General features: G+C 44.4%; 1 protein-coding gene and 1 pseudogene across 1 annotated transcript; one reads left to right on the forward strand and one right to left on the reverse strand.

Annotated features, from left to right (window-relative positions):
* Window positions 1–15,522: 15,522 nt before the first annotated feature.
* LOC132223652 (ferritin heavy chain-like) lies at window positions 15,523–16,065 on the reverse strand. Its single transcript, XM_059678720.1, has one exon. The coding sequence runs from the start codon at window positions 16,063–16,065 to the stop codon at window positions 15,523–15,525; it is 543 nt and encodes a 180-aa protein (XP_059534703.1).
* Window positions 16,066–16,130: 65 nt separating this feature from the next.
* On the forward strand, window positions 16,131–27,637 carry LOC132223654 (tryptophan--tRNA ligase, cytoplasmic-like; annotated as a pseudogene).
* The last annotated feature ends 106 nt before the right edge of the window (window positions 27,638–27,743 follow it).

The raw sequence follows: 27,743 nt of genomic DNA on the forward strand, positions 1-27,743 counted from the left end.
GGTGCAAGAAATTCATGCACAGGTACGGTCCCTTGGCCTGGCCTGTGATCAGGGCCATCTCCCTCAGCTGCCCGCAGCCAGCCCCATACCCCGCCGCCACCCACCCCCAGTAACCCATTTGCCACTGGGTGATTGGAGCCTGCTGGCCAGGGAGAAGAACTAAGAGGTGAGCCATTCTGTCTGCTTGTATGCCCCCCCCCCCCGCTGTGGTTGCCCTCTGTGTGTGGGGCAACTGGTGGGGTGGGGGCCTAGGCCTGGAGCCACCCACATCTCCTGCCACCCACCCCAGGTTCCCCTTTCACCATTGGGAGATTGGAGCCTGCCGGCTGGGGATAGGAACTGAGAGGTGGTCAGTGCGCATCATAGTGACTGGCCGAGCAGTCATTCTGGTTGTTCCACCGTTAGGGTCAATATGCATATTACCCTTTTATTGTAAAGGATAGAGGCCCGGTACACAGGTGGGCTGGCCAACCAGCCCTGATGGGGGCCCCGACTGGGGTGGGGGGTCTCCACCAGGGGGCAGGGCTGGCTGGGGCGAGGGGCTGAGGGTGGTTTGCAGGCTGACCACACCCTGGACCATTGTGGGATCCCCTCTGGGGGTGGGATAAGCAGGAGGAAGGGGCGGCAGTTGTTCTGGTCTCTGGTTGTTCTGGTTGTTCTGACATTTTGGTCACTTGGATTTAATTAGATAGGAATTTTACTGATTTTCAGAGAAGGAGAGGAAGAGAGAGAAACATCAATGTTGAGAAAGAATCATTAATCAGCTGCATCCTGCATGCACCCCCACTCAGGATCAAGCCTGCACCCCAGGCATATGCCCTCACCTGGAATCAAACCATGACCTACTGGTTCATAGGTCAGTGCTCAAACACTGAGCCACATTGGCTGCACAACAAATCCTTTTTAAGTAATTCTTTTATTATATGGTTATTTTTAATGAATAATTGAAATAAAAATATAATACTCCTAATGCAATCAAAACCAAGAGGAGTATGTGTAAGTATTGACTTCATAGTTGGTAAAGTACATAACACATTGATGAACCCAAGCAGAAGCGCATTCAGAAAGTTTTATTAGCAATAGGTGTTAAATTTACAGATATTGTGGAATCAAATGGTCCATACACAGTGAGGCACTCATAGTAAATTCTGACTTATGTTAAAATGAGAGAGACACACTAGCCAAGTGAGTAGTAAATAGAAAATTGTCTAATCCTCTTTGTCCCCTGAATCATCCTCTTTGGGTTTGGAGAGGAGTTTCCTTACTGGGTGTATAGGAGTCTTCACAGACTCATAGTTCCATCCCTTCCTCATAAACATCTTCTCAATCACACCTGGCATCCTGTAGCCCTTGCTTACAATGAAATCTTTGAAGGCAATTGGTCCATAAAGTTCATCAATAATGTCTGGTTCAAGATGCCTTCCATCGGTCAAATGTTCCTTGTCAGGGACGACTTTAGGGTCGGGCAGAGGCTGGTCATTGACCAGCTTTTTCCAGGAATTGGGGTCCAGGTACCATGCTCCATACCTTATCTTCTCTCCTTTGGGTTTATAAGGGTCTTCTGGTTTTCGGAGTTTCCTTTCCCAGTTACCTTCCTGCAGGGAGAATTTTCTCTGCTGTATGTCATCTAGCTGTGTGCAGGGCCTTATATTCAAAGGAAGCTGGCCTATTTTCTTTATTTTGACTGTATTATGGGTGAGTGGGACCTCTAAGTCAACTTCAAACTGTTTCATGAAGTTCCTCTTCATCAATGCCTATGTCTCCAAAATTATCATCGATCCATCTGCAGAATTCATGAATTCTTCTTATTGATTTTTGGAGCCAAAGATCTTTGGGGATATCCGTTGTGCATGCTGCATTTGTCTCTTCCTCAGGAAACAAACTGAATAAATATGACTGGAGACTCTCCTTGGCTGTTTCCACATAGGCTTGGTCTTCAAGTTCCAGGTTGACCTCCTCGGGAGTTTCCAGGTTGAGCTTCCAGGCAGATTCCAGGCGGACAGCCTGGGGAGGCTCCAGGTTCATGGCCTGGGGAGGCTCCAGGTTCACTGCCTGGGGAGGCTCCAGGTTCACGGCCTGGGGAGGCTCCAGGTTCATTGCCTGGGGAGGCTCCAGGTTCACTGCCTGGGGAGGCTCCAGGTTCACTGCCTGTGGAAGCTCCAGGATCCCTGCCTGGGGAGGCTCCAGGTTCCCTGCCTAGGGAGGCTCCAGGTTGACCTCTTCAGGATGTTCTTCACACAGGTGTGTGGGGGTCTTCTTTCTTTCCTTGGTGCCCTCACAATACGCCCACATGTTCCCCAGCTCCCTGTCCGGATCTAGCACTTCCAGGACCTTGAGCAGGAGGTCTGGAGGAAGAGCTTCCTCCAGATTCGGGCAGTTCGCCAGGGAATGCTGGGTCAGGCTGGCTTCAATGTTCTCTACAAAGGCCTTCCGTGCTCGCTGGGCTGGCGAGAGCTTGGAACACAGGTCTAATCCCTTGGGCGGCTGACTGTGAATCTTTTTGGCGGAGGGCGGGGAATTCTATGAGCAATCATGGGGAGAATGCCCTCCCGAGGGCCACGAGTGATCACATCTTCAGCAGATGGACAGCCCGTTCTGAAGTCGTCCAGTCCCTCCTTCACAAATACCCACCGCCGGCTGTCCATGGAGGTGGGGCACTTCCCAAGCTGCTTGTTCTGCCTGGAGAGATAGCGGGAAGGCAACCTGTCCCTGTCCTTGAACCAGGGCTTACATTCCTTGCCCAGGGGCTGAAGGGACAGAACGGAACTGATAGCTGTGTCTCTAACTCCTCTTCCTGAAAAAGCCACAGAATGTATCAGTTACTCAGCCTGCCCTTATCTCAGCCAATGGGAAAGCAGGGGAAACTAGCCCAAGGCCAAGAGTATGCTAGCCACCCCCCTGTCTTTGTGTAACCAGACCCTAGCTGCACCCTGCCCTTGCATCACTAGCCCCCGGCCCTCACTCAACCAACCAGAATCGGCCAAATCAGTGGTCAGAGTGTGCACCCACCCCCTACCCCAAGCCCTATAAATTCTTTGTTCCCTTGGGACGCGGGGCTCTCTCTCGCATCCAGTAATGGAGGCGGAGGGGGACCAAGCCCGGGCTTGAATAAAAGGACTCTTTGCTTTTGCATCAGATTCGGCTCCCTGGTGTTCTGTCTTGGGGGATCTTGAAATCTGGGCATAACATTTGGGGGCTCGTCCCGGACCCCCAGGACTCACAAGGGACACTGATCCGGAGAGTCTGACTGACCGCGGTAAGTGTCTGTGTGTTGTCTGTTATGTCCTATGCGAGCTCGCTTCTGCAATCTGGCCCTGATAAGATCTAAGTGGACGCACAGGCGGATCTTGGGCAGGAGGAGTCAAGGGACGCCTTCAACCTCCATCTGGCGGGGTGTAAAAGCCCCATCTGGCGGGGTGTAAAATACCCATCTGGCGGGGTGTAAAAGCCCCATCTGGCTTTTTTCAGTTTTTCTTCCGCGGGGTCGGAAGGCTGTTTTTAAGTGTCTTTGTTTGTTTGGTGTCTGTGTTCTTTTGTTTGATTTTGTGGACTCACTGGACGGACGCTAAGGGACACACTCAAACTACTCCTTTAAGCATTATGGTCGTTTTAAAGTCAAGGGCTGGGCCAAACCTGCTTGCCAGCCTCAGGTGTGGTTTTCCAGAACCACTGGGAACTTGGGACCTTGAAGCTTACTGAATTCAAATGATAAAAAACTTATGTCTTGCATTTTTGACGTTTATTCTTAAAAAATGTTACTGATTGAGAAATGCCAGCTAAAAGTTTAAGATTCGGATCGAATTGAGAAAGACTGTGTGTTGTGATAGCTAAATGCCTTTGCTGAATGAATGTCTGGTGAAAGTGTGCGAGTGTGGAGGGAGGGGGCCTGCCCTCTCCTCTCCTTTGTGTGGCTCCGCAACTTTGGTCAGGTGGGTAACTGAGTGAAAATCTGTGAAAACAGGTCACCCCTCCCTTGTCTGTCTCTCGTCACCGATCATCATGAGGTTGGGATAAAGTAAACCTGCTGCTCTTAATTACATGTTAAAGAAGATTTTTTAAAAGGGATACAATAGAGATTGTGAAATTAAAATGAATGCTAAAACATTGAGGAAGCATGAATGAACAGCTGTTTGTTTGTGTGGAACTAGCCAACTTGCTACCGAGAGGGGGGACTGGACGCAGTCTTAACTCCTCCGGTAGGTTCTCACCAAAACGTTGGTCAAGAATTCTGTTCTGGGACATGGGTGCCAGGAGTGCTCCCCACGCCCGTCTGGGGAGTTGGGCATTGTTTTGTTTATCTGCTCAGCTCCAGTCTGGGCTAGTCTACTGAGAGTGTGAATACGAGTGTTTATCTATTTTGGCTGCTCATTACTAGTCTGTGTGAAGTGAAAGTTACTTTGATTCATTTTGCATTTCTGTTAATTCATCTGGCTGAATGTTTGGACTGGACCCTCGATGGGCTGCAAGAATCTCTAGCAGTTCTCAGAGTCTTTTGCTCGCCACTACAGAAGGAATCAGCCCACTTAGTTAATATAAATTTCTGTCTATCAGTTGCTCTTACCTGGGTTGTAAATTGCTGTAATTCCAAGATTTCTTAGTTCTAAAATTGCTTGTAAAAGAGTAAAAGAGAAAAAAAAATCTGTGAGGAAAAGCAGCCTGGGCTGAGAGAAGTGGGGCGGGGGGTGGGGGGGTTGGCAGTTATGCTGCTGGCTGCAAACCTAACAGGTCTTATCAATGAACTTCAAGGTTACAAAAAAATAACTGTAAGCACAGTCTTTCTCTGCCCTGGTTTATTCTTTTAACACCTCCAATGCTGAATCAGACCAATACCTGTTCTTAGTTTTATCACAAAAGGTCTAGATATATCTTAAGAGTAAAAGTACATTTAAAATATGTTCATAAAAATTAATCTAAAATTGCTAAATGTTCACTTTTGGTAATCATTAAAGGATTAAAGTTTCTAAGAATAATAATGATAAAAAAAAACTAAACTCCCGCTAGAAAAGCAGAGGAGGAACAAAGCTAGAATCTGCAGCCCCCCTGCTGATTTAGAACTGTTTGCCAGGCAGACTCAGCCCCTGAGAGCCAGGTCAGAGAAGTGGGGGCTGAATGCCTGAGCTGCCCGCAAGGCCAGGAAGCCCCTGGTGGAGAAGAAGCGGCATGCGCACAGTCAAGGAGAGCCTACAGGAGCTGCAGCAGCTGCTGGAGGCCCAGAGGTGCAGGCTAAGCTGGAGAACGCCAAGGTGCTGGAGCTGAAGGTGCGGTGCGTGCTGCGGGGCAGAGCTTGTGGTTGGGAGCAGCTGCAGGCAGAAGCCAGTGAGTGCTTCGCTGCCGGCTACATCCAGTGAACCCCCAGCTTGAGTCCATACCACTGCAAAAGGGCAGCAGCTTCCGGGATTTGCTGGGGAACACTCTGGCTGGGCGCCTGGGAGACCCTAGGCGGAGCAGCTGGCTCACAGGAGGAGCTGATATCCCCCTCTAGTGCACTCCCTTGAAAGAGGCCTGGTTGCTGCTCTGCCACAAAGGGAACTGGTAAAAAGGCAAAAAGCAGGGCCCTAAGGGTTAACAAAAAAGCACTCTCCCTGGACCTGGGAGCTATCAGGACTTTGAAATTCTCCAAGAGAGGAGGAGTCTGACTCAGACTGGCCGAAACCTCCTTGGGTTAGAAAAACCGGAGCCTGCATATTGAACTTATAGACTGCAGTTTGCCTCCCTAAACAAAGGTTAAATCGTTTATGTCTATCTGATTAGTGTCATTTGTTGTCCACACCCAGGGACAAATGAAGTTAGAAAATAAGCCTTATTTTGATTAGTTCTTTTATTCAGGAGGAGCCAACCTGGTCCCTCCCTGCAACATGGGTGATAAAATGTATGTTAAAAACTTTTAAAATTGCTCAAACCTCACTGCCTTGGATCCAGTTCTGCATGTGAAAGAAGGGACAGAGTAAAGGCCAGAAGAAGCTGGCAAGGCCATCCAAACCACCCAGCCGCTATTGGCCAGAGCCGCCTGAGGCAGACCTCCTCGGACTGGCAACAGCTGACTCTGACTAGCACAGACTGGGCTTTTCCCAACTGGGCCCCCATGAGCCGATGGTCAAAATGAAAATTGGGGGCCAGACTGGAAACTTTATGATTGATACAGCGGCAAAGCACTCGGTAGTTACTCAGAAGGTAGCTCCCCTCTCAGGACAGGAAGTCACCATTATTGGAGCTACCCCTAAGGTACCACAGCTGCAGACTGTTCTGCCGCCCCCACCGATGTCAGTTAGGCAGCCATCAGGTGGTTCATGAATTCCTATATTTACCAGTTGACCTGGTCCCTCTAATGGGCGGAGACCTTTTAGCCAAAATGGAAGCAGAAACCACTTTTACCCCAGATGGCTCAGCACAGCCTTGCCTAGGTGAAGAGACCTCTCCAATGATCCTGTCCTTAGCAGTGCCGAGAGAGGAAGAATGAAGACTTTATACCCCCCCAGCCAAAGGCCCCCACATCTGTTCTTGTCAGGCCCCCATCAGAAGACTTGGGCAGTGTTCTGCCAAAATTCCCAAGACTGTAAAAGTACTTGTTCACTAAAAAGGTGTAAATGTGGATGTTTATTTAATTTTTATATGTCTACTTAGGTTTAAATATTTGTAAATAAATAGAACCCCCGGTTAGTTTCCTGGTGTATTCTGGAGCAGCCCATTCAGTCTTGACAGAGCCAATGGGATCAGTAACATCTAAGAAGACACCAGTTCTAAGAGCCACCGGACAAACTGCCTTTTTCCTTGGACATCAAAGAGGACTGTGGACCTCAGAAAGAACACCGTAACTCATTCGTTTCTAGTCATGCCAGAATGCCTGTACCCCTTACTTGGATGTGATCTCTTACAGAAATTACAAGCCACCCATAAGCTTGTTCGAGATGCCCTGCCAGTGCCACCTCGGACTCTGTACATCCTTTCCAGCCTGGGGACTTGGTGTGGGTAAAGAAGTTCACGACCCCAGGACTCACCCCAACTTGAAAAGGACTATACCTGCAGAAAATTGTATAATAGACTCAGATGATGCCTGCATCTTCATAGACATGGCTTCAGAAAGACAAGGACAATTTTACCTTATATAGAAAAGTCAAAGAATGGACTTTAGTCACCTCCCTAAAATGTTTGTATAGCCCTGCCATATCTCATGTTTAGCAGTAGAGGATTTGGCTGCCTGAAGCGGCCATGGTGCCAATATTATGTTTCATTGTATTAATATGTTGTATTAACCTTCAATTCTCTTGCAGGTTTGAATGTAGCTGTCAGCAGTTGCTGTAGACCTGTGTTGGTCTACAGTCCTTGGTAGTCTTTGGGAGTAACTGGCAAGTGTTCAGTTTCCCATACTAAAGGCCATTGTTATGGCCATATGTTAACTGTCCTGTAAAGGGACTATGTGGGGTGAACCCCCAAAAGTAAAGGATGTCTAGCTGCCAAGAGGGCAGGTGCCCAACTAGGTAAAGAAGAATACCCATCAGGTTTTGGTCTCTATTAAGAGACAGTTAACAGTTGGCAGCCTGTATACTATCTTGAAGGCCTGCGTGACCATGCCCATGTTAGGGGTGGTACATACCTCATACCTCAACTGTAAAAGAAAACTAAAAACGGCCTGTTTGGAATAGAAGGTCTAAGGCATAGTCATGCATTTTTAAAGAACATAGAGAAAAGATTTAAAGACTGGTTTAAAAGTATAAAATTTATAAAGGTTATATACATGATAAAAAGAAAAAGAGAAATGTTAAAAGACAATGAATCAAATGGTACAGGCCAGTAAGTCAGAAAGAATGAATAACTTACATTCTGCCTCACTAAACAGAGGGTAAATAGTTATGCCAAAGTACTTAGACAGGACTGATAAAAGAAATCCAGCAGTTACTGTTTTATTATAACTCTGAAGAGTCCATGAAAAAGGACTAACGAGAAAAATCAGAAGATCTTAGAGCAGATCAGCATGTTTTTCTCCTTATATAATTCCTCTGAAATTTGGCAATGCTAAAAAAAAGTCATGGCAATACATGTCTTTGCATGAAATCAATAAGACCGGTTTTCAATAGTGATTTTATTAACCGGAAACTTTGACTATCATGTTTGAGTATCATGTTTTAAAGAAACCTGTCTGACCTCTGAAGACTTAAAGCCAATAAGAGTGCCACGGAGAAAGCCTGGTATCCTACTTGGAAGCCCTGAAGATGGCTGGCGCTGGAGCGTCAGGCCCATGCCCTACCATCACTAGCGGTTGGTAAGAGTAGAAGGGGAGCAATAAGGACGCCTCTGCGTCCCTGCGGAACCCCCACACACTCTGGGCCGCAACGAGTAGGAGGGCTACAGAGATGGGCCTTAAAGCCTAGAGCTGGGCTCAGGTGGAGTTGCTACAGGTGAGGAATTCACCTAACACAGCAGATACTGCAGGCAGTCCTGATGGCAGCTGGATGGCTTGGCTTCCTGGCCCTATGGGGCACATTAAGATTCAATCATGAAATTCCAGCAAAGATAATCAGTTACCATTCTTGTGTTTATGCAAACATCAGGCCAAATTGAATACAGTAGATAAATTAGTCTTGATTTGGCTTTTTCATAGCCATAGAGGAATTTTAAGAAGAAAAATCCTATTTCAATAGAAGTTGTTAAAGCTTCTTTCCCTTCCACCAAAACATTTGTAATAGTTTGTCTCTGCCAGGTCATCAGCCCAGCTCCTTCTGTGCCCAGGACAGCAGGGAGCCTGAGTAGAAGGTGACCTCTAACCAGACACACCCTCAAGAAGACAGTGGACCTCGGCGGACCCCTTGTAACCCTCCTGATGCTGTTGACTTTCGGCCCTTGCATTATCAACAGACTAGTCCAATTTATCAAAAAGTGTACAAATGTAATTCAGTTGATAGTTCAGTCCCTCTCATGATTGAGCCAGAAGTTCCAAGACAAGGGGGGAATGAAGGGACAGAATGGTACTGATAGCTGTGTCTCTAACTCCTCTCCCTGAAAAAGCCACAGAATGTATCAGTTACTCAGCCTGCCCTTATCTCAGCCAATGGGAAAGCGGGGGAAACTAGCCCAAGGCCAAGAGTATGCTAGCCACCCCCCTGTCTTTGTGTAACCAGACCCTAGCTGCACCCTGCCCTTGCGTCACTAGCCCCCGGCCCTCACTCAATCAACCAGAATTGGCCAAATCAGTGGTCAGAGTGTGCACCCACCCCCTACCCCAAGCCCTATAAATTCTTTGTTCCCTTGGGACTCGGGGCTCTCTCTCATATCCAGTAATGGAGGCGGAGGGGGACCAAGCCCGGGCTTGAATAAAAGGACTCTTTGCTTTTGCATCGGACTCGGCTCCCTGGTGGTCTGTCTTGGGGGATCTTGAAATCTGGGCATAACAGGACAAGGGCTCCTGCGGCCCAGGCCCTAGCAGCCACTTCTTGCTGGGCTCTGGCTTCTTGTCGAGCTTCGGCCCTGACTGCCACGGCTTGATCTGCCCCGACTCTATGAACGCCTCCTTCCTCAGGTCGGACTTTAATAGCCACCCCTTGTGGGGCTCCGGTAAGGGCCACTGCTGGCACGCCATGGCACCCTTGGACCAGGGCGCCCAGGGGCCTCAGGGGTTTGTTGTCCCAGCCGCCTCGTTGCTAGGAGACCATTGCCAGGTGCAGCACCATTCTTATTCATTCCCCAGGCCGTTCAGCAGGCGCCCCTGCATAGCCTGCATTGTCCCTGGATGGCCCGCAAGGTTGCATTTCTTGCTTGTGGCACACCATAGGTCAGCTTCCCATTCATCTTTTGATGGACTTTTTGATTGATTCCAGTTTGAGGCTGTTTGGAAATCATGGGGTCACAAATATTTCGCGTTCAGATCTTCATACAAGTACTTTCATTTCTCCTGGATAAATTATAGGTAACAATTGATAGGGGGGAGGTTCTGAGAGCCATGTTTTTTCTATGTACTCACAGCCCTCAGGTTTTGATATTTGCCTAAATATGGGTGAGGTGAGTGAGGCATTGGGTATACAACTTAAGATAGCACCCAAAATCCCCCTCAGAAATCAAGATCAGTTATCTTTTAAGGTAACATTTCAGCATAATCAGAAAAACATTGCCATAGTAAAGCCTGAGGACAAAGGATAGGTCAGTACCCTACTACGGATCCTGTCTTTATTTAAAACCCATGTGTTCTTCACCATCCATTTTCTTTTTACAAATAATATTTGCCCTTTTTGGATACTGTTGTGTTTCTTGGAAACAGTTTGATTCTTTGGGATCCTTTTTAAGATTTGATTTAAATAAACAGAGCAGTTCCCTGTGATAGTACATGGCTAAATACTGTTAGACCATGTGGTATGGTTAATTAACTGTTCCTCACTACTGAAGCAAGACCCTTCCACGTAAAGTATTCAATGTCTGTGCATCTAGAGATGTTCTAGTCTGGCTGACAGTAAAGGTCACTATTGCAGGCCCTGTGTGAGTATCAGTTATCAAGAATCCTTTCCAGTGGTTTCTTTCCTGGCTTATAATAATGTATTCACACAGGAGCTGATCAGTAATCCCCTGGATCATTCTTGTGGGGTGCAAGATTCTGGAGTTCCCTCTCTTTCTCTCATTTTGCTCTCTGGTTGTCTGCCTTGAGATCTCTACCCACCTTCTTCTCTATAGTGTCTTAGCTCCATCTCCTCTACATAGCGTGACTGCTGGTCTTTGCCTCTCTGAGCTGTGGCCTAGAAACGGAAGGAATGTGGAGCCATCATAGGAGTTACCTCATTTATTTCCTATCTGTGAGGCATCTGTCCCTGCTTCCTGATGTCCAGTGTCTTTCATAAATTTATCTTACTTTATTTCATTATTTTTTCATGTGTTCCAGGGCATATATCTGATCCCTGTTACTCTACTTTGGCCAGAACAGAAAATATAATTTCCTTTTTTTGTTTCGTCTCCCTCAATTTGTGAGTCTGCCTTTTCAAAGGTCTCCCATGACTTCTGAGCAATCATAGGGAGAAAGCCCTCCAGAGGGCCACGAGTGTTCACATCTTCAGGAGATGGACAGCCCTTTGTGAAGTCGGGCTGTCCACCTCATGGTACCGTAAATTATTGCTATTCTCCATGATTAGAAATTGTAGATCACACCCACATTATTGAAACAAATGCCTCTTTAAAATCCATACCAACCTATTTTTCTTTTTTCCCTAATACTCAAGATAAGCATCTTCTAAAAATTCCAAAAAATAAATAGTAAACACCTTAGCATGTCGCATTAGGTGTTTTACAGTTTCAATGCAGCATGGCTTTTTCTTGGTCATAGCCAATAATACACTAATACACAAATTACAGATTAGATGTAATTCTTCAACCATGGCAGCAACTTGAATCTTGTCCTAAAATACATTTTTTATTCATTTACTTATTCAGCATACATTGGTTCAGTTCTCCTTTTGTATGAGGCAGTGTGTCCAATACTCAAACTATTGCAATTAAAGATACAAACACTATATTTTCCCTGTAATCAAATTCCTATCAATTTTTGCCATCTGATTATTTTAAAGATTTTCTTCAGACTTCACACTTGAAGTACATTCTTTCTGAGTAAGTGTTGAGTGAAGCAGGCTGAGATTGCAAATCAATAAAGTAGAATTAAATATATTAATACAGCTAAGATGACTTAAGTGGTTGGTATAAGTTAAAATATGAAGCTAAGGAATAGAAAATCAGTGACCACGATTCAATGGGAACTCAATCTATTCTAGAAATCATTGCTTGTAAATTAGTATTATTATTAATATCATTATTAATATTAATATTATTGTCTCCTGCAGTATGAAGCACAGGGAGAATATCTCCATTAAAGGATAAAAACGAAGTGACATTTTCATAAGAAAAATGATAAGTAGCCAAAAGGTAATGCCCACTATATTTAAACCCCTTTAAAAGTTCACTATTGTCCCCATTTGTCATGTGACATATACTGTTTCCAAAGAGGAAAGATAGATGTGCAACAGAAATTACATGTACCCGATATCGAAATTATCAAGTGAATCCTAGCTGTTTTGGATCATTGGATAGCAGTGATGGTGAACCTATGAAACACAAACTCATTTTTTTTGGTTGATTTTTCTTTGTTAAATGGCATTTAAATATATAAAATAAATATCAAAAATATAAATCTTTGTTTTACTATGGTTGCAAATGTCAAAAAATTTCTATATGTGACACTGCACCAGAGTTAAGTTAGGGTTTTTCAAAATGCTGATTCACAGAGCTCAATAGTTTCGCCAAGAGCCTCATCCTGGGGACTGAAGTTTCCCAGGTAACATTTTGGTGAAGGTCACGTGCTCAGGTGGTGGGGGCAAGAAGGCTCAATCCCCAGTAGGGACCTACAAGGGGCACCTGATCCATGATTCTCTCTCATCACATGTTTCTATCCCTCTTTCCCTCTCCCTATCTCTCTAAAATGAATATATATATAGCCAATGAAATATAATGAATGAGCATCAGGTGTTACAAATAATGTTTCTAGAGCTCGCTTCACTCTTAAATACAGGAGGTTACATTACTGTATGAACATCAGCATCTTCCAAGTATTCATCCTACACTGGCTATGGCAGTTAACATTAGGAAATATGGCTATTGAAAATGGGCCTGCTGTAGTTGTTTACCAATTCCCAAAGCAAATATTTCTGAAGCCTGATTACTGATGTAGAGTACTTATCTTTCTAAATTGTCCCATTTTTTGCTTCTTAGACAGCATGCAAAGATTGAGTCTTACAGGTAGTTGTTACCATAACTTTGATCACTTATAATAAGCACATTTAAGATAATTCTGATACCTTGTAATGTAACAACATTTTTCAACATCAGATTATTCCTCTAACTTCACCTTTTAGTTTTCATTTTAAAAAAAATCAAAATGACATTGTTTCTGGATCTATTTTGTTTATGGATTTATTTTGTTCATTAGATTCCACATATGAGTGACATCATGTGACAACCTTTCTCTGACTGGCTTATTTCATTTAGCATAATACTCTCCAGGTCAATCCATGCTGTTGCAAATATTTCTATCTTGCAAGTACTTCATCTGTCTTCTAATAGTTCCCTTCTATAGTAGACATTTTATTTTAATTGTATAAATCTATTTTCTTCCCTTAAAATTCTGAGAACCGGAATTTGAATTTTTGGCAAAATTATCTTTTATTTCGATATTTTATCTGATTTTTCTTCTAAATGACATAGTTTTGTGTGTTTATTGTGATCTTCTATTTTACCTTCCTCATACATCTGGCATACCTTTTTCATTTATATTTATGAATAAAGGACTTACTTCATTCACCTCGGTAAGTAGCATGGATCAGATCTAGAATTGTGATGTCCATTTCACTACTAGGGTTTTGCTCAAAATGGGAGAGTGGAGTGTGTCAGTTATTCAGTTGTTTTCTCCTTTGGAGATACATGGCATAGAGCTTACAGGTAGGATAGGAACCCTTTCTGATGCCAAAACAAACACAATATTTCTTGTCGAGTAATACTCCCTCCACGTTCTGCGTGGAGTAGGGTTCGGTATCTGAAAGAGGAGCCGCAAACAAATGAGAGAAAAAGACAGGAGATAATTTTGCAATATTGGGGGACCAGGCGGGCAAGTCCCGAAGGACTTCCTCCACTGCTCAGGCTGCTCCAATCTTTTATTGATCTGGAGTAGCCCTTAGGGTAAGGAGGTTTCAATGACACACAGATCAGCAAACAATTTCCAGGAATAGACAAAGTATCTGATTAGCTCATCAATAGATTTCTGGGAGTAGGCAGAGTATCTGATTAACAATAATCAACCAGGATCTACATAAGTATCTAAGGAATTAAGGGAACTAAGGTGGGGATGCTTAAACTATTATTACCTAAATTAACTGGGTGGTGCACAGTTCTGACCTTTGCTAGAACTTCAAAGGTTACTAGCTTTTGGGGGGTCTCTGTCTAAACTCAGCTAGTGAAGACAATGAATGGACTCCGGCAATTTCTCACATTGGAACGCTAGTGTTTTTTCCTTCTAGGAAAATGTGTCCTATTGTTTCCCTTCTCTGCAGGTCTGTAATTGTCTTACATTCATTCACTGTCTTGGAGTGTAGTTTGGGGAGATTAAAAGGCTCAGATGCCAAAGATCTTTACTGTACTATGTAAGTAGGGGTAGGGGAGAGTTAGAGCTGAGCAAGTTAAAACAGATCTGCTATTCACAGAGCAGCTATTTACTCTCACAATTGACCAAGGACCATCCACAGTGTAGCAATTTCATTTACTCTGATCTTAGAGTAAGGGGTCTCCATCTTTCCACCCAGAGGTTAACAAATGTTAATATTTGCATATTTTAGTAAACCAAAAACTGTAGGTTAAATACAAGAATCCTTTCTTTTAGGCCCTGCCCAATCCCATTCAATTCACCCTTTTCCCAGAGGTAAGCACAGCTGTGATTTAAGGATATGTTTTATATGTTTAGCATGAACATTCACCCTCATTCAAAGGGCCAAAGACCTTCCACCTGACTGCACCCTCATATACATTGTTAATAAGGTGTAGGTTAATTTTGTGTTTTCCCAGGTGCCACGAAATACCTCCTCCTCCATCCAGTTTCACATGGAATAACTCCTCCTCCATGCAGGGTCCCACGGAATACCTAGTACTCCATGCAGGGTCCAATGGAATCGATCCTCCCTCCCTCCATCAGGGTCCTATGGAATCCCTCCTCCGTCCTCCCTCCATCAGGGTCCTATGGAATCCCTCCTCCCTCCACCAGGGTCCTATGGAATCCCTCCTCCCTCCTCCAGCAGGATCCTAAGGAATTCCTCTTCTCTCTATCCAGGGTAGTAAGGAATCCCTCCTCCCTCCTCCATCAGGAACCTATGGAATCCCTCCTCTCTCCTCCATAGGGATCTTATGGAATCCCTCCTCACTCCAACCATCTGGGTCCTATGGAACCCCTCTTCCCTCCCTCCAGGGTCCTATAGAATTCCTCCTCCCTCCATCCAGGGTCATATGGAATCCCTCCTCCCTCCGTCAGGGTCAAATGGTATTCCTCCTCCCTCCATCCATGGTCCTAAGGACTGCTCCTCCCTCCTCCCTACAGGATCCTATTGAATCCCTCCTCCCTCCCTCCAACTGGATGCTATGGAATCCTTTCTCCATCCCACCATCTGGGTCCTTTGTACTCCATCCTACCTCCTCCAACCAGGATCCTATGGAATCCCTCCTCCCTCCATCAGGGTCCTATGGAATCCCTCCCTCCTCCCTCCATCCAGGGTCCCGAGCTGCACTAATTCAGGCCTGGGTGGAGACTCCTGGATACCGTTTTTAAAAATGAAATGTGAGCGATTTGCACACAGGAATCAGAGAAAGACCTTTATTTATTTAAGAACCAATGACTTTATTTGAAGAGACAGCGAACCTTGAACATGGAACTGAGGTGCCCGTTTTGCACGGGCAATGTGGCCATGGGCATCCGGGCACGGGGCAGGGAGGCCCCCACGACTCTGGGGAAGGCAGTCCTGGTCAGTGCTCCTCTCCGTCGCCCAGGGTGAGCTTGTGGAGCAGGTCCTCCTCCAGGCCGGACTCGGGGGGCTGCATCTGGCGCAACTGGCTGATGTGGCCGCCCAGCTCCTGGAGGAAGGCGGCCTGTGGGTGCAGGCAGTGGCTCTCCAGGAACTCGCACAGGTGGGCGTCCTCCCGGTGGGTGGCCAGGCGGTGCAGGTGCTGCAGGCCCTGGTCCACTCTCTTCGCCATGAGCAGGGCCTGCTCCAGGGCCATCAGGCTGCTGTCCCACTCATGCTGCTGCGGCCAGGGGACCACCTCCAGCAGGACCCGGCCCCCGCGCTGGCTCTGCAGCCACATCAGCCGCTCCGCCTGCTCCCTATTCTTGAGGGCCCGCTTCTGGAAGTACTGGGAGCCCTGCTGCCAGGCCCGGCTCTGGAAGTAGCCGGCGATGGAGGTGTACACGGAGGCTGAGCAGAGCTCCAGGCCGATCTGCTGGTTGATGGTGGCCTCGCAGTCTGGATGGTAGCCCTGGCGCTCAGAGGAGGGCGGAGGAGTGGCCATGTCTGCAGGCGCAGGAGCGGTCACAGGCCGAGTAGGAGTGGAGGAGGCCGGAAGGTCACAGGTGCATGCAGCTGGAGTCTCAGAAGATCCTGGGTGAGGGCAGGGCACCGGAGACAGGCGGCTGGAGTCTCGGAAGGTCCTGGGTGAGGGCAGGGCACCGGAGTCAGGCGGTTGGGGTCTGGGAAGGTCCAGGGTGAGGGCAGGGCACCGGAGACAGGCGGACGCAGCGACAGGACACGCGGGAGGCTGCGGGCCGCTGGCAGTGGCGGTTGGCTCTGAGGGGACCGGAAGCAGTGACCGTTACTCAGGGCCTGGGGGAGGGGCGGGGGGCCCTCACAGGGGGGCGTGAGGGGGGCCCGAGCAGGCAGGCAGTGCTGACCTTCTCCGGATTCCATGCCCGATTCATGCTGGGCCCTGGCCTTCCTGACATTTTAAAATGTGACCCATGAGGATAAGTGCGACTGCTGCCAGGACATCAACCGCACTTGGTTTCTCGGAGCAACTTGTGTGACTGTGGTCCTGATGTGGGTGTTTCCTTAACCACCGCCCAGCCCTTTTGGGGAATCATTGTTGCATCAGCATGAATCCCAAAGCTTCATCAGAATGACGTCAGCGTCCGCACCCACAGTTCCCACAGCCTGACCCTGGTCCTCGGCCTGGTGACGCCAGCGACATCCACTTCCTCCTGTTCACCATCAAGGCCCCCCTCTCTGCAGGCAGAGCCCGGCCTCCACAGCCTCACAGACTCTCCGCCTCCCATCTTCCCTCCTGTGAACTTGCCTTCCCCCCCTTTACTCTGTCTCCTCTCCATCCCTCAGCACAGCCCAGACACCCATTCCTCCCGCCCTGTCTGCCCCAACGGGGACAGTTCCCGTGGTCTCAATGCTGACATCCTAAAGATTCCATCAAAATGCTATTAGATTGGTAAATGAATTTAGTAAAGTTACAGGATAAAAAATTAGTATTCAGAAATCCATAGCATTTTTATGTACCAATCATGAAACATCAGAAAAGAAATTTAGAAAACATCCCATTTACAATTGCATCAAAAATACCTAGCAGTACATTTAACCAAAGAGGTAAAACGTCTGAACTCTGAAAATAATGACACACTGAAGAATGCAACTGAAGGGGAAGCAAATAAATGAAAGCATATACTGTTTCTTATGGATAGGAACAGTTAATGTAAAAAATGTCCATAGTACCAAAAGGAATATATAGATTCAACACAATCAATATCAACATACCAATGGCATTTACCATAGAACTGGAACAAATAATCCAAAAATTTATATGGAAAAACAAAGACACCAAATAGCCACAGCAATCTTGAGAAAGGAGAACAAAGTTGGAGGTATCATGCTACCGTTGATAAAACTATTCTACAAGCCCACAGTAATCAAAACAACATGGTACTGGCATAAGATGTATAGATCAATGGAACAGAATAACCCAGAAACAAACTCACACCTATACGGGACATTAATCTATGGCTAACGAGGGAAGAACTTACAATGGGATAAGCACAGTCTAGTCCAGTGATGGCGAACCTTGTGAGCTCGGCTTGCCAGCATTTTGAAAAATCCTTACTTAACTCTGGTGCCCTGTCACATATAGAAATTTTTTGATATTTGTAACCATAGTAAAAAAAAAAGACTTATATTTTTGATATTTATTTTATATATTTCAATGCCATTTAACACAGAAAAATCAACCAAAAAATGAGTTCGCCTGTCACCTCTGACACGCGTGTCATAGGTTCGCCATCACTCTAGTCAATAAATGGTGTTGGGAAAACTGGACAAATATATGCAAAAATGATACTAGACCATTTTCTTACACTATATATCAGAATAAACTCAAAACTGATTAAAGACTTAAATATAAGATGCAAAACCATAAAACTCCTAGAAGAAAGATAGGCAGTAAACTTTTTGACATTGTTCTTAATGACATATATACACTAGAGTCCTGGTGCATGTATTCATGCATGGGTGGGGTCCAGCCAGCATGCCCCAATTGGGCTAACTGACCCTGGGCCATCCCAGGGGAGGGAACGTGAGAGGTTGAATGGTCAGCACTGTTTTGTAAGACTCCCTCCACGTTCTGTGTGGAGTAGGGTTCGGTATCTGAAAGAGGAGCCGCACAACAAATGAGAGAAAAAGACAGGAGATAATTTTGCAATATTGGGGGACCAAGCGGCAAGTCCTGAAGGACTTCCTTCGTGCTCAGGCCTCACCAAGCTTTTATTGATCTGGGATGCACCCATAGCATAGCCCTTAGGCAGGTGACCCCCTAGTAACAAGCAGACTAGCCCATCAGCAAGGATTTACATAATAATAAATGGGGGAGCAGTTTCAGCTACCACTGTCTGGACTAACAGTGGTGGGGCCTAGCTCTGACCTTTGCTAGGGCTTCAAAGGCACCCAACCTTCGGGGGGTTTCGTGGAGTTCTCTGTCTATGCTATCAGATAGTAAAGGCAATAAACAGTTTCCCACATCTCCCCCTTATTTTTTCTTTAAAAAATAATCAAGTCCCAATTTCAATGTCCAAAAGTTCTGAGTCCATGTTTCAATTTCCAAAAGTTCATGTGTACATGCCAGCAATGAAATGTTGGTTCTGGATGGTGGAAAATGCAGGTCCGGTCCTTTCTGGTCTGGTCCTGGGCAACCTGCAGAGATGCACAGATGCTGACTGCTAGCATGGCACGGCGTCTTCCACCATCTCCATCTCTGAACTGTCTCTTCTGTCTTTGTGGCTGGCACAATCTGGTCAGTTTCTCTCTGGTATCCCTTGTTGCAGGAATCCACATGGTTTGGAGTTGTTCTCTGAAAGTATACAAACATGTTCTCGACCAAAGGTTAATAAAGGAAATTTTACTTGGGGAATCCTTTTTATATTTGCCCAAATGATTTTCCTTTGGCTTATATTGACACCACATATGTTTTTCATGGGTGTCTTGCTGTTATAATTACAAAATGAAAAAAAAAATTCTAGATGTAATTTAGTTGCAAGATATTTTTCCTTACATGGTATTCTTCCACTATCCCCCTTTTTTGATTTAATTAGGAGGCTATGGAAAATTTTTTAATGCAGTCTAGATAACTTTAAATTTTTATTTTTTCTGCACAAAAATATGACTGCTTTAGGTTCATTGCATGTTAAGCAATTTTACCATGAAATGAACATTTTGGTTAATACTATATGAATAATTACTTATTTCAAGTTAGCCAAATTTAATTAATTTGAAAACTTGACAACTATTTTCCTGTCAAATTTAATATTCTAACAATGATCTTAATTTACACTGTAAATATTAATTGAAAGGATGACCTTATGTCCTTGTGAAGGCTCTGAGAATTCCTGTTGTTAGGCTAGATTTAGACATAGGGTCTGTTAGCCAAGCCTCCGTTTATCTGGATTCTGATTTCAGCTGGACCAAATCTCTTGTTATTTGGTTCCTGATCTGGGCAGGGCATGGGAAGCAAGAAGCAGCCATGGGGACAGGAGACCTTGCTCAGAAGGGGCGAGTGTTCAAGCCCCTGTACCATTGGGGGGGGGTGAGGATCTGTGCCCCACCTTTGTTGCACCCCAACTTTTCTCCTACTGGCCCCCGGCTGTGCCTGTCTTAGGTCGCCCCACCCTGTGGGGTCTTACCCATTGTTGACTACCAACCATCTCTGGGCCAAGTAGGGTGATGTGAGGTTCAGTTCTGTCTCCTTGATAGCCTATGTCCCTCTGGCCTCCATGCCCAGCAACTGCCTTTGGATCCCCTCGCCTGCTGGCGGGGCCCCGGCATTGATCATAGGGAATGCAGGGTTCTTCTCCAGAGAGGGCCCAGCTTATGCCATTGGGCCGGAGACAGATCCATGGTACCAGCTTTTCATGATCCCAGCTTGAACAGAGAGCTCAGATAACAGCTGTAGGCAATTGGAATCCTCTTGCCAAAAAAAAAAAAAAAAAAAAGTCAAGAGAGGTCAATACAGAATGCTTCAGTGCCTTCCCAGGAGGGAATAAATCCCTTCACATTCTCAAAATATTTAAAGAATTAATTTGTAAATTTGTTTGGGATAAATGCATGATATACTGTTGTAAAACATCAAAAATTATTAATAAAACTTGTAGAATAATACCATGTAAGAATATTCTTTGCTCTAGTTCATGACAACTTTAATTTTCTAAACTGGCTGTCTCAAGGTTTGGAATGAGGAACCTAGTTTAAAAAAAAGAAGAAATTTACAGAAGCAGAGACAGTATGCTATCTAAATTACAGTTCTGGGTCTCCAGAGCACTGATTTGACACGCTAACTGGAGCCTTCTGACTTTGGGATAGCTATGCTGTCCTTCCCAGGTAAAGGAAAAATGTGCCTTCTAAGACCAGTATGAAACTATACTTTTTACCTGAATTAATTGTTACCATACTTCACTTTACCGTGCCCCAGGTGGTCTCTGGGCTGTTGGTTGTCTGGTTTGTCTTCCTCCTGTTCCACATCTTCAGTGGACTGTTTGGGGTTGCTGCTCTCTGTGGCTGAGGTAGTTGATTGTTTACAGCTACATGTTATGGCTCCAGGCACAAGATCTTCAGTCTGGCTAGATTCCTGATGCAGTTTAATATTTCTAGCAGGAATCCATACGGGTTTGGAAAAATTCTCTGGGAATATACAAGTGTACCCTCTGCCAAAGGTTAATAATGGGTCAGGTCCCTTCTATAAACCAGATTCGGGATCCTTCCATTTAACTAGACCATTTTCTTTTGTTTTATTCTGACACCAATGTAGCTCCATAGGTGTCTTTCCATCAGCGTCACAAGTGAAAAAATTTAGAGTAATTAAAGCTAGGTGCAGCCTACCTGTAGGTGATTTCTCCATCATCCCTCTTTTTTGTTTTTCAAGTTGGGATTTTTAAAAGCTGATGAGACTCTGAAGCCTCCTTTAATAAAGCAACCAATTGATCAGCATGTGCATTTCCCTTAGTTAATGGGCTAGGTAATATGCTGTGAGCCCTGATGTGGGTGATATAAAAAGGGTATTTTCTCTGCTGCACAATCTGTTGAAGTTGCTTAAATAGTAAGAATAAACTTTGGTCACTAAGCCATTTCAACCGGGCAGTTTCAATTCTACTTACTATTTCCGAAGCATAAGAGGAATCAGAAATTATATTAACAGGCTGTTGGAAATCTTGCAACGCAGCCTTAATAGCTTTTAATTCAATTCTTTGCACAGAAGTATGACTGGTCAGTATGACTGGTCAGAATTTATAGTATGATAGGCAGCTTTCCCATTTGATGACCCATCAGTAAAAACAGTTAAAGCTCCAGGAATTGGTTCCTGCCTAGGGTTTTTTGGTATAATGATGGAGGTCTTATATAAAAATTGTAGTAGTTTACATTTTAATAGGTGACAGCTAAGTTCCCCTGAATATACATTTAGCCCAATTTGCCAATTTTAAGTCAGTTTGAAATAACATTTATTCTTTTAACTTTACTTGTCCTAAGTTATGGACAGTAAATGACATTCATTAAATTTCTGGTATTAGTCTTTGGGTAAATTTACATAAACTTAGCTTAAGGAGGCAAAACACAAATTATTTAATTTAGCTTATGAGGCCCAATATATTGATTTTTAATTTTAGTTAGACATCTGAAGGAAACCTCTTTTTATTTCCTTCCAGACAGCTCTCTTTCTCACACAAGCAACAAATGTAAGGAACATGGTTGCCTTTTGAGATTTTAACAAATACTATCGCAAAGCTATATATTTCAAGTGATTTTTCATTTATGGTGACTAATTATTGTCAGATTTAGTATTTTAACAGCAATCTGTAAATGTTAGCAATTATATTTTTAAAGAGTATACTCTTTGGCTTATTTGCATATACAGAGGAATCATGGGAAGCCTTCAGTAACCTTTTTGGAAGAATTTGCTTTACTAGGATTCAATTGCTTACAAGGATAGTAATTTAAGTAAATATTTTTTAAAAGCAAAGCAAGTACATTTAGTATTTTGTAAACTTCTGATTCACAAGGGGCAAACGCTGCACCACTTCCAGCCTAATTTAAAATGCAGCGGTGAGGAGCTTTTAAATAAAAGACATTGCTAGTTTAAATAAAGACTTTGCTACTAATAAATCAACTCTTTCTTTTATTTGGCAGAAACTCCTTATGCAACCAAGCATATTATATTTTGAAATATTGCACTTGGGAAAAAACTTCCAAATACATATCTAATTAAAACATTTTCAACACTTTTTAAACAGTTCTCAACATAATAGGATCTAGTCTTGACCATGGAATCAATTACTCTTAATTTGTTTATGACATATGCATAACTGTGGTTCTACTGAGAATTTAAGATATCTTTTAAAGATGTCTCTATCTACAAGCCTTTTAAGAAATACGAGCTCTATTGTCGGCCCTTATAAAGCCAACTGCTTAAAACATTGGTCTATCATACCACTGAAATTATATTAAGACCGTGATTGCTAATTTATTAAGCATTAAAAATATCTTCTTAAAAATAGTATTAAATAAATCTGAGAGGCGAGCACACTTTCTGCCCCATCTGCATTTACCCAGTAAAACTCCGCCTTAAAGCTCCACCCCTGAAATTCCATCCTGCCTCAGTGAGCAGACACTCCTTTTGTGATTGGCTAAGTCAGAGGGAGGGGCCTTTGTTGTTCCAAGATGGCGACCCCCAGGGGAGCGGCAGGCCATGCGGCCAACATGGCGGCTGCCAAGTCACACAGCTCAACATTGTGGCTGTCTACACTGTTCTCTGACAGAAAAGATGATTTCCTTATTCTCACAATAAACAAGGGAAAAACAAACCAAAATCCCTAAAAGATAGATGGCCAACATTATATTGTAGACAAACAGAAATATCATTACCTGTTTATACCCTTTATAATTATCTTAAAGAATATTAATCAAATTTAAACTGGTTTTTGTATTAAAAATTTCAGTTGAGATCTTAAAAATTAATCCTCTTTTTTTTTTTTAAATCAGACCAGGAAGTAATATATTTTGAATTCCTAATCATTTGAGAGAAAACACATTTTATTTTTTCAAAAACAAGTTATACATTAGATATTTAATTAATTTTTCCTGATTCAATTCGCACCTTAAACTTTCAGAGCTTTAAATCTTAGGTAGCAAATTAAATACTTAGCATTTTTCAAATCAATACTTTTGCATTTAAGGATACATTTCAAGTAAAATATAAGGCATTTTCAGTTAATAGATTAACTTCTATCTTCTAGACTTCATACTAGGCATACTCAGATCAACATTTCAGTATTGTAAATCTCAATACTTTTAGATGATTTGAACTTCAAAGTTTTAAGTTTGAAGCCAATAAGCCTGGCATAGCTGCTAAATTTCAAAATGGTCACAATTTTCCTGCTGGGGAAGTCAAGAAGCAAAACCATAGCTATTCACATGTAAACTTGACTATCAACTTCCTGGTGGTACTTGCCTCAGGGTGGGAAATTTCAAAAGAGCTACTTTAAATCGCCTTGGGAAACCTGTCTGCATTTCTTTCTCAGGTTCATCTCCGCCATTTTTAAGACCGAAACAGTCTCGGGTTTTTATTCTGTACACAGCAAAAGGTCAAGTTCAGCTCAAAACTATGTGCACTCGTTTTTAAGCTGGCCTTTTCCCTTCACATTTGCACAGAAATCCTGGATGCATTTATAAATTTGTAAAAGCTTTTCAATTACATGAAGGACTTTAATTTTAGAATACTTGGGGAGGGGGTGTCCATATTGGATTGCCACGTGCTCCTTCTTCCCTTTCCCCACATCCTGCTTTTGGGGGAAGTTTCAGCAAATGACTCAGATGGCGTATTTTTCCCAAAGTCATGCTTAATAGAAGACATTTAAAATTTTTTCCTATTTCGCTTTCTAAAGTCATGGCTAGCACCCAAGGTTATCTTAGCCAAAGTTTGGTTGTCAAAAGATGTTCTCCGGTAATTTTTAAACAAAACATTAAGTAATCTCATTGCGGGAGAGCTTATAGCTCTGCCTTTTCCTGCTACCTTTGAATCTCTCCACACCAGAGGCGGATTCGGCAGCGGGGTTTCATTTCTTATTACAGATTTTAGATTCCAAACACAAATTAAGATATTAATTTGAACAAGAAACCACATTGAGGTGACCATGGCATTATTTTTTCAGCCTGATAAAAAAGAGTACCTTTTTCAAGAAAAACAAAGGTTATGTTCTATAATAACATGCAAAAACTGTAAAAGATTACCTTCTAAAATTTTAACACTTTAAACATGCAAATCAAAAGTCTATAATAAAGTTTCTTAGTTTTTAAAAGCCAAATATACCTTTTTAAAGCCGAATCTACTTTTTTGAAGCCAAATCCTGCCCCGTTTGTTAGCCTGGTTAAGAAAATGTTCCCAGTGTACTTACAGACCCGAGCTTCTGTAGTTGATCCTGGGCACTGTGTGCGGAGGAATTCCCCTCACCTTTTTTCGGTGAGTTTTCCACACCTTTTCGGTGAAAACTTCCTTTTCTCGCTCCAGCTAGCCCTGCACTTCCAGATTACCCATTGGGCGCCAGATGTTGAGTAAGACTCCCTCCACTTTCTGTGTGGAGTAGGGTTCGGTATCTGAAAGAGGAGCCGCACAACAAATGAGAGAAAAAGACACGAGATAATTTTGCAATATTGGGGGACCAGGCGGCAAGTCCTGAAGGACTTCCTTCGTGCTCAGGCCTCACCAAGCTTTTATTGATCTGGGATGCACCCATAGCATAGCCCTTAGGCAGGTGACCCCCTAGTAACAAGCAGACTAGCCCATCAGCAAGGATTTACATAATAATAAATGGGGGAGCAGTTTCAGCTACCACTGTCTGGACTAACAGTGGTGGGGCCTAGCTCTGACCTTTGCTAGGGCTTCAAAGGCACCCAACCTTCGGGGGGTTTCGTGGAGTTCTCTGTCTATGCTATCAGATAGTGAAGGCAATAAACAGTTTCCCACACAGCACCACCCTGATATGGCCGGTTGGCCAACCACAGTGCATGTCATAGAGACTGGTCATTTCAGGCACTTGGTTTTTATATTTACACTAATAAAAGAGAAAAATGCAAGTTGGTGTCACTCTGCTATGTCCCCTAGCCCATCAGGATGAGTATGCAAATTAACCCAACAAAGATGGTGGGTAATTTGCATCGGCCAGTGGGAGAAAGATCAATATCATATGATCTCACTCATATGTGAAAAATAACTAAGAACATAAAGTGATGAAAAAATAGACCTAGAGACATGGAGACATGGAACACACTGGCAACCCTTAGAGCGAAAGCAGGAGAGGGTGGAGGGAGGGTGGAAGAATTCAGCCACTGAACTCATGTGCATATATGCATAACCCATGGACACAGACAGTGGGGTGGTGAAGGCTTTGGGGGTAAGGAGCTGGGAGAGGGCACTAGGGGTAAAAAAAGGGACATATATAATACTTTCAGCAATAAAAAGAAAAGAAAAAAGCCAGCTCTAACCGGTTTGGCTCAGTGGATTGAGCATTGACCTGCAGATTGAAGGGTCCCAAGTTTGATTCTGGTCAAAGGCACATACCCAGGTGATGGGCTCAATCCCTACTAGGGTGTGTGCAGGAGGCACATGATCAATAATTCTCATCATTGAAGTTTTCATCTCACTCCATCTCCTTTCCTCTCTGAAATGAATAAAAATACTTTTTTAAAAAAGCCAAAGCTGTCTTTGGAAATTCAGGTCCCTGTGACCCCAGAACTGAACTTTCACAACATTGCCTTAGTGCACAATACCCGCAGGGCACTTGGAGTCTGCCTTTCCTCCCATCAGGACCACATGTAAACTCACTCCTCATACTGAGGCTGAAGAAGTTAGATGTGAAGTGAGTGGGGAGGTTAAATGGAGGCCAGCTTGCAGTGTGTGGTGGCTAATGACCAGCTAATGATGCAATGACCAGCCAATAGTTTGGATTTAGAGTGGGTTTCATTGGTCTCTGCACCCACCCTCCCCCAAACACACACACTCACAGCCAATTCCTGATTGGACTGTCTCATGAGGAATTGGTCAAGAGGCTCAAGGGTTTGTGAGAAAATGGTTGATTTCTAAGAAATCCTTACTGCAAATAGCTGCAGGGTGGGGTGAACAAGAAGAAAAGAGAAGAAAGGGGCTTAAAAAAGGAAACAGTAAGAGGGGGAAGACTATAAAAGAAGAGCCCAGCTGCACAGAGATCTCAGCTACTCCACTGGCCACCTCTTCAGTGTCCCCTGCAGCCCAGGATGAAATTGATTCTGCAGTGAAGAGGCTGTTATTGCTAAAAATGAGCTACAAAGTGACAACCGGGGAGAACTACAGGGCTGACTGCCTTCCAGAGAACCTTGCACCTGGGTTAGTTGCCCAGGTGCCATGGAAGTTGAAGTGCATTTTGTGGACCCCCGAACTGTACAGAGGAACAGTGCAAAAGGCAGTGACTATGACAAGCTCACTGTTCTGTTTGGCAGCAGTGACATTGATGAAGAGCTGATAAATACAATAGAGAGAGCCAGGGACCAGAGACCGCACTGCTTCCTGAACAGATGCACATTCTTCTCACACAGAGACATGAACCAAGTCCTCGATGCCTATGAAAACAAGAAGCTGTCTCGCCTGTATGTGGGCAGGGGCCCTTCTTCCGAAGCCATGCATGTAGGCCACCACATCCTGTTCATTTTCACAAAGTGGCTGCAGGACATGTTGAATGTGCTCTTGCTCATCCAGATGGCAGATGAGTAGAAGTACCTGTGGAAGTCCTGACCCTGGACCAGGCCTATGGCTATGCTGTGGAAAACGCCAAGGACATCATCACCTGCGGTTTTCACATCAACAAGCCCATCTTCTCTGACCTCGACTACATGTCGTTGAGCCCAGACTTCTACAAGAACATGGTGAAGATTCAGAAACATGTGAACTTCAACCAAATGAAGGCATTTTTTTCATCGCCAACAGTGACTGCAAGGGGAAGGTCACCTTTCCTGCCATCCAGGCTGCTCCCTCCTTCAGCAACTCATTCCCACAGATCTTTGGGGGCGAGATGGACGTTCAGGGCCTCATCCCCTGTGCCATCAACCAGGATCCTTACTTCAGGATGACAAGAGATTTCACCCCCCGGATCTTCTATCCTAAACCATCCTGCTACATTCGACCTTCTTCCCCTCACTGCAGGGGACTCCGACCCACAGGAGTGCCAGCGACCCCAACTCCCCCATCTTCTTCACAGATACTGACAAGCAGATCAAGACCAAGGTCAAAAAGCATGCATTTTCTGGAGAGAGAGACACCATCTAGGAGCACAGAAAACTGCCAGGTGGACATGTCCTTCATGTCCATGACCTTCTTCCTCGAGGATGAGGACCAGCTGGAGGGGATCAGGAAGGATTACAGCAGTGGAGCCATGCTGACCTGGGAGCTCAAGAAGGAGCTCGTGTAGGTCCTGCAGCCCCTCCTTGCGGAGCACCAGGCCAGGTGCAAGGAGGCCAGGGAGGAGATAGTCAAAGAGTTCTTGATCCCGCCCCACACAGAGCTGTCCTATGACTTTCAGTAGCGCCCATTTTATATCTGCACAGAAAGAACCATAATTTACCCAGAGGCTCTGTCACATGGCTTCCCATTCCTGGTGTCTGTAACTCTGTGTGTCTGACAGTACTGTT

Source organism: Myotis daubentonii, chromosome X (genome assembly GCF_963259705.1).
Source record: "Myotis daubentonii chromosome X, mMyoDau2.1, whole genome shotgun sequence".
NCBI lineage: Eukaryota > Metazoa > Chordata > Mammalia > Chiroptera > Vespertilionidae > Myotis > Myotis daubentonii.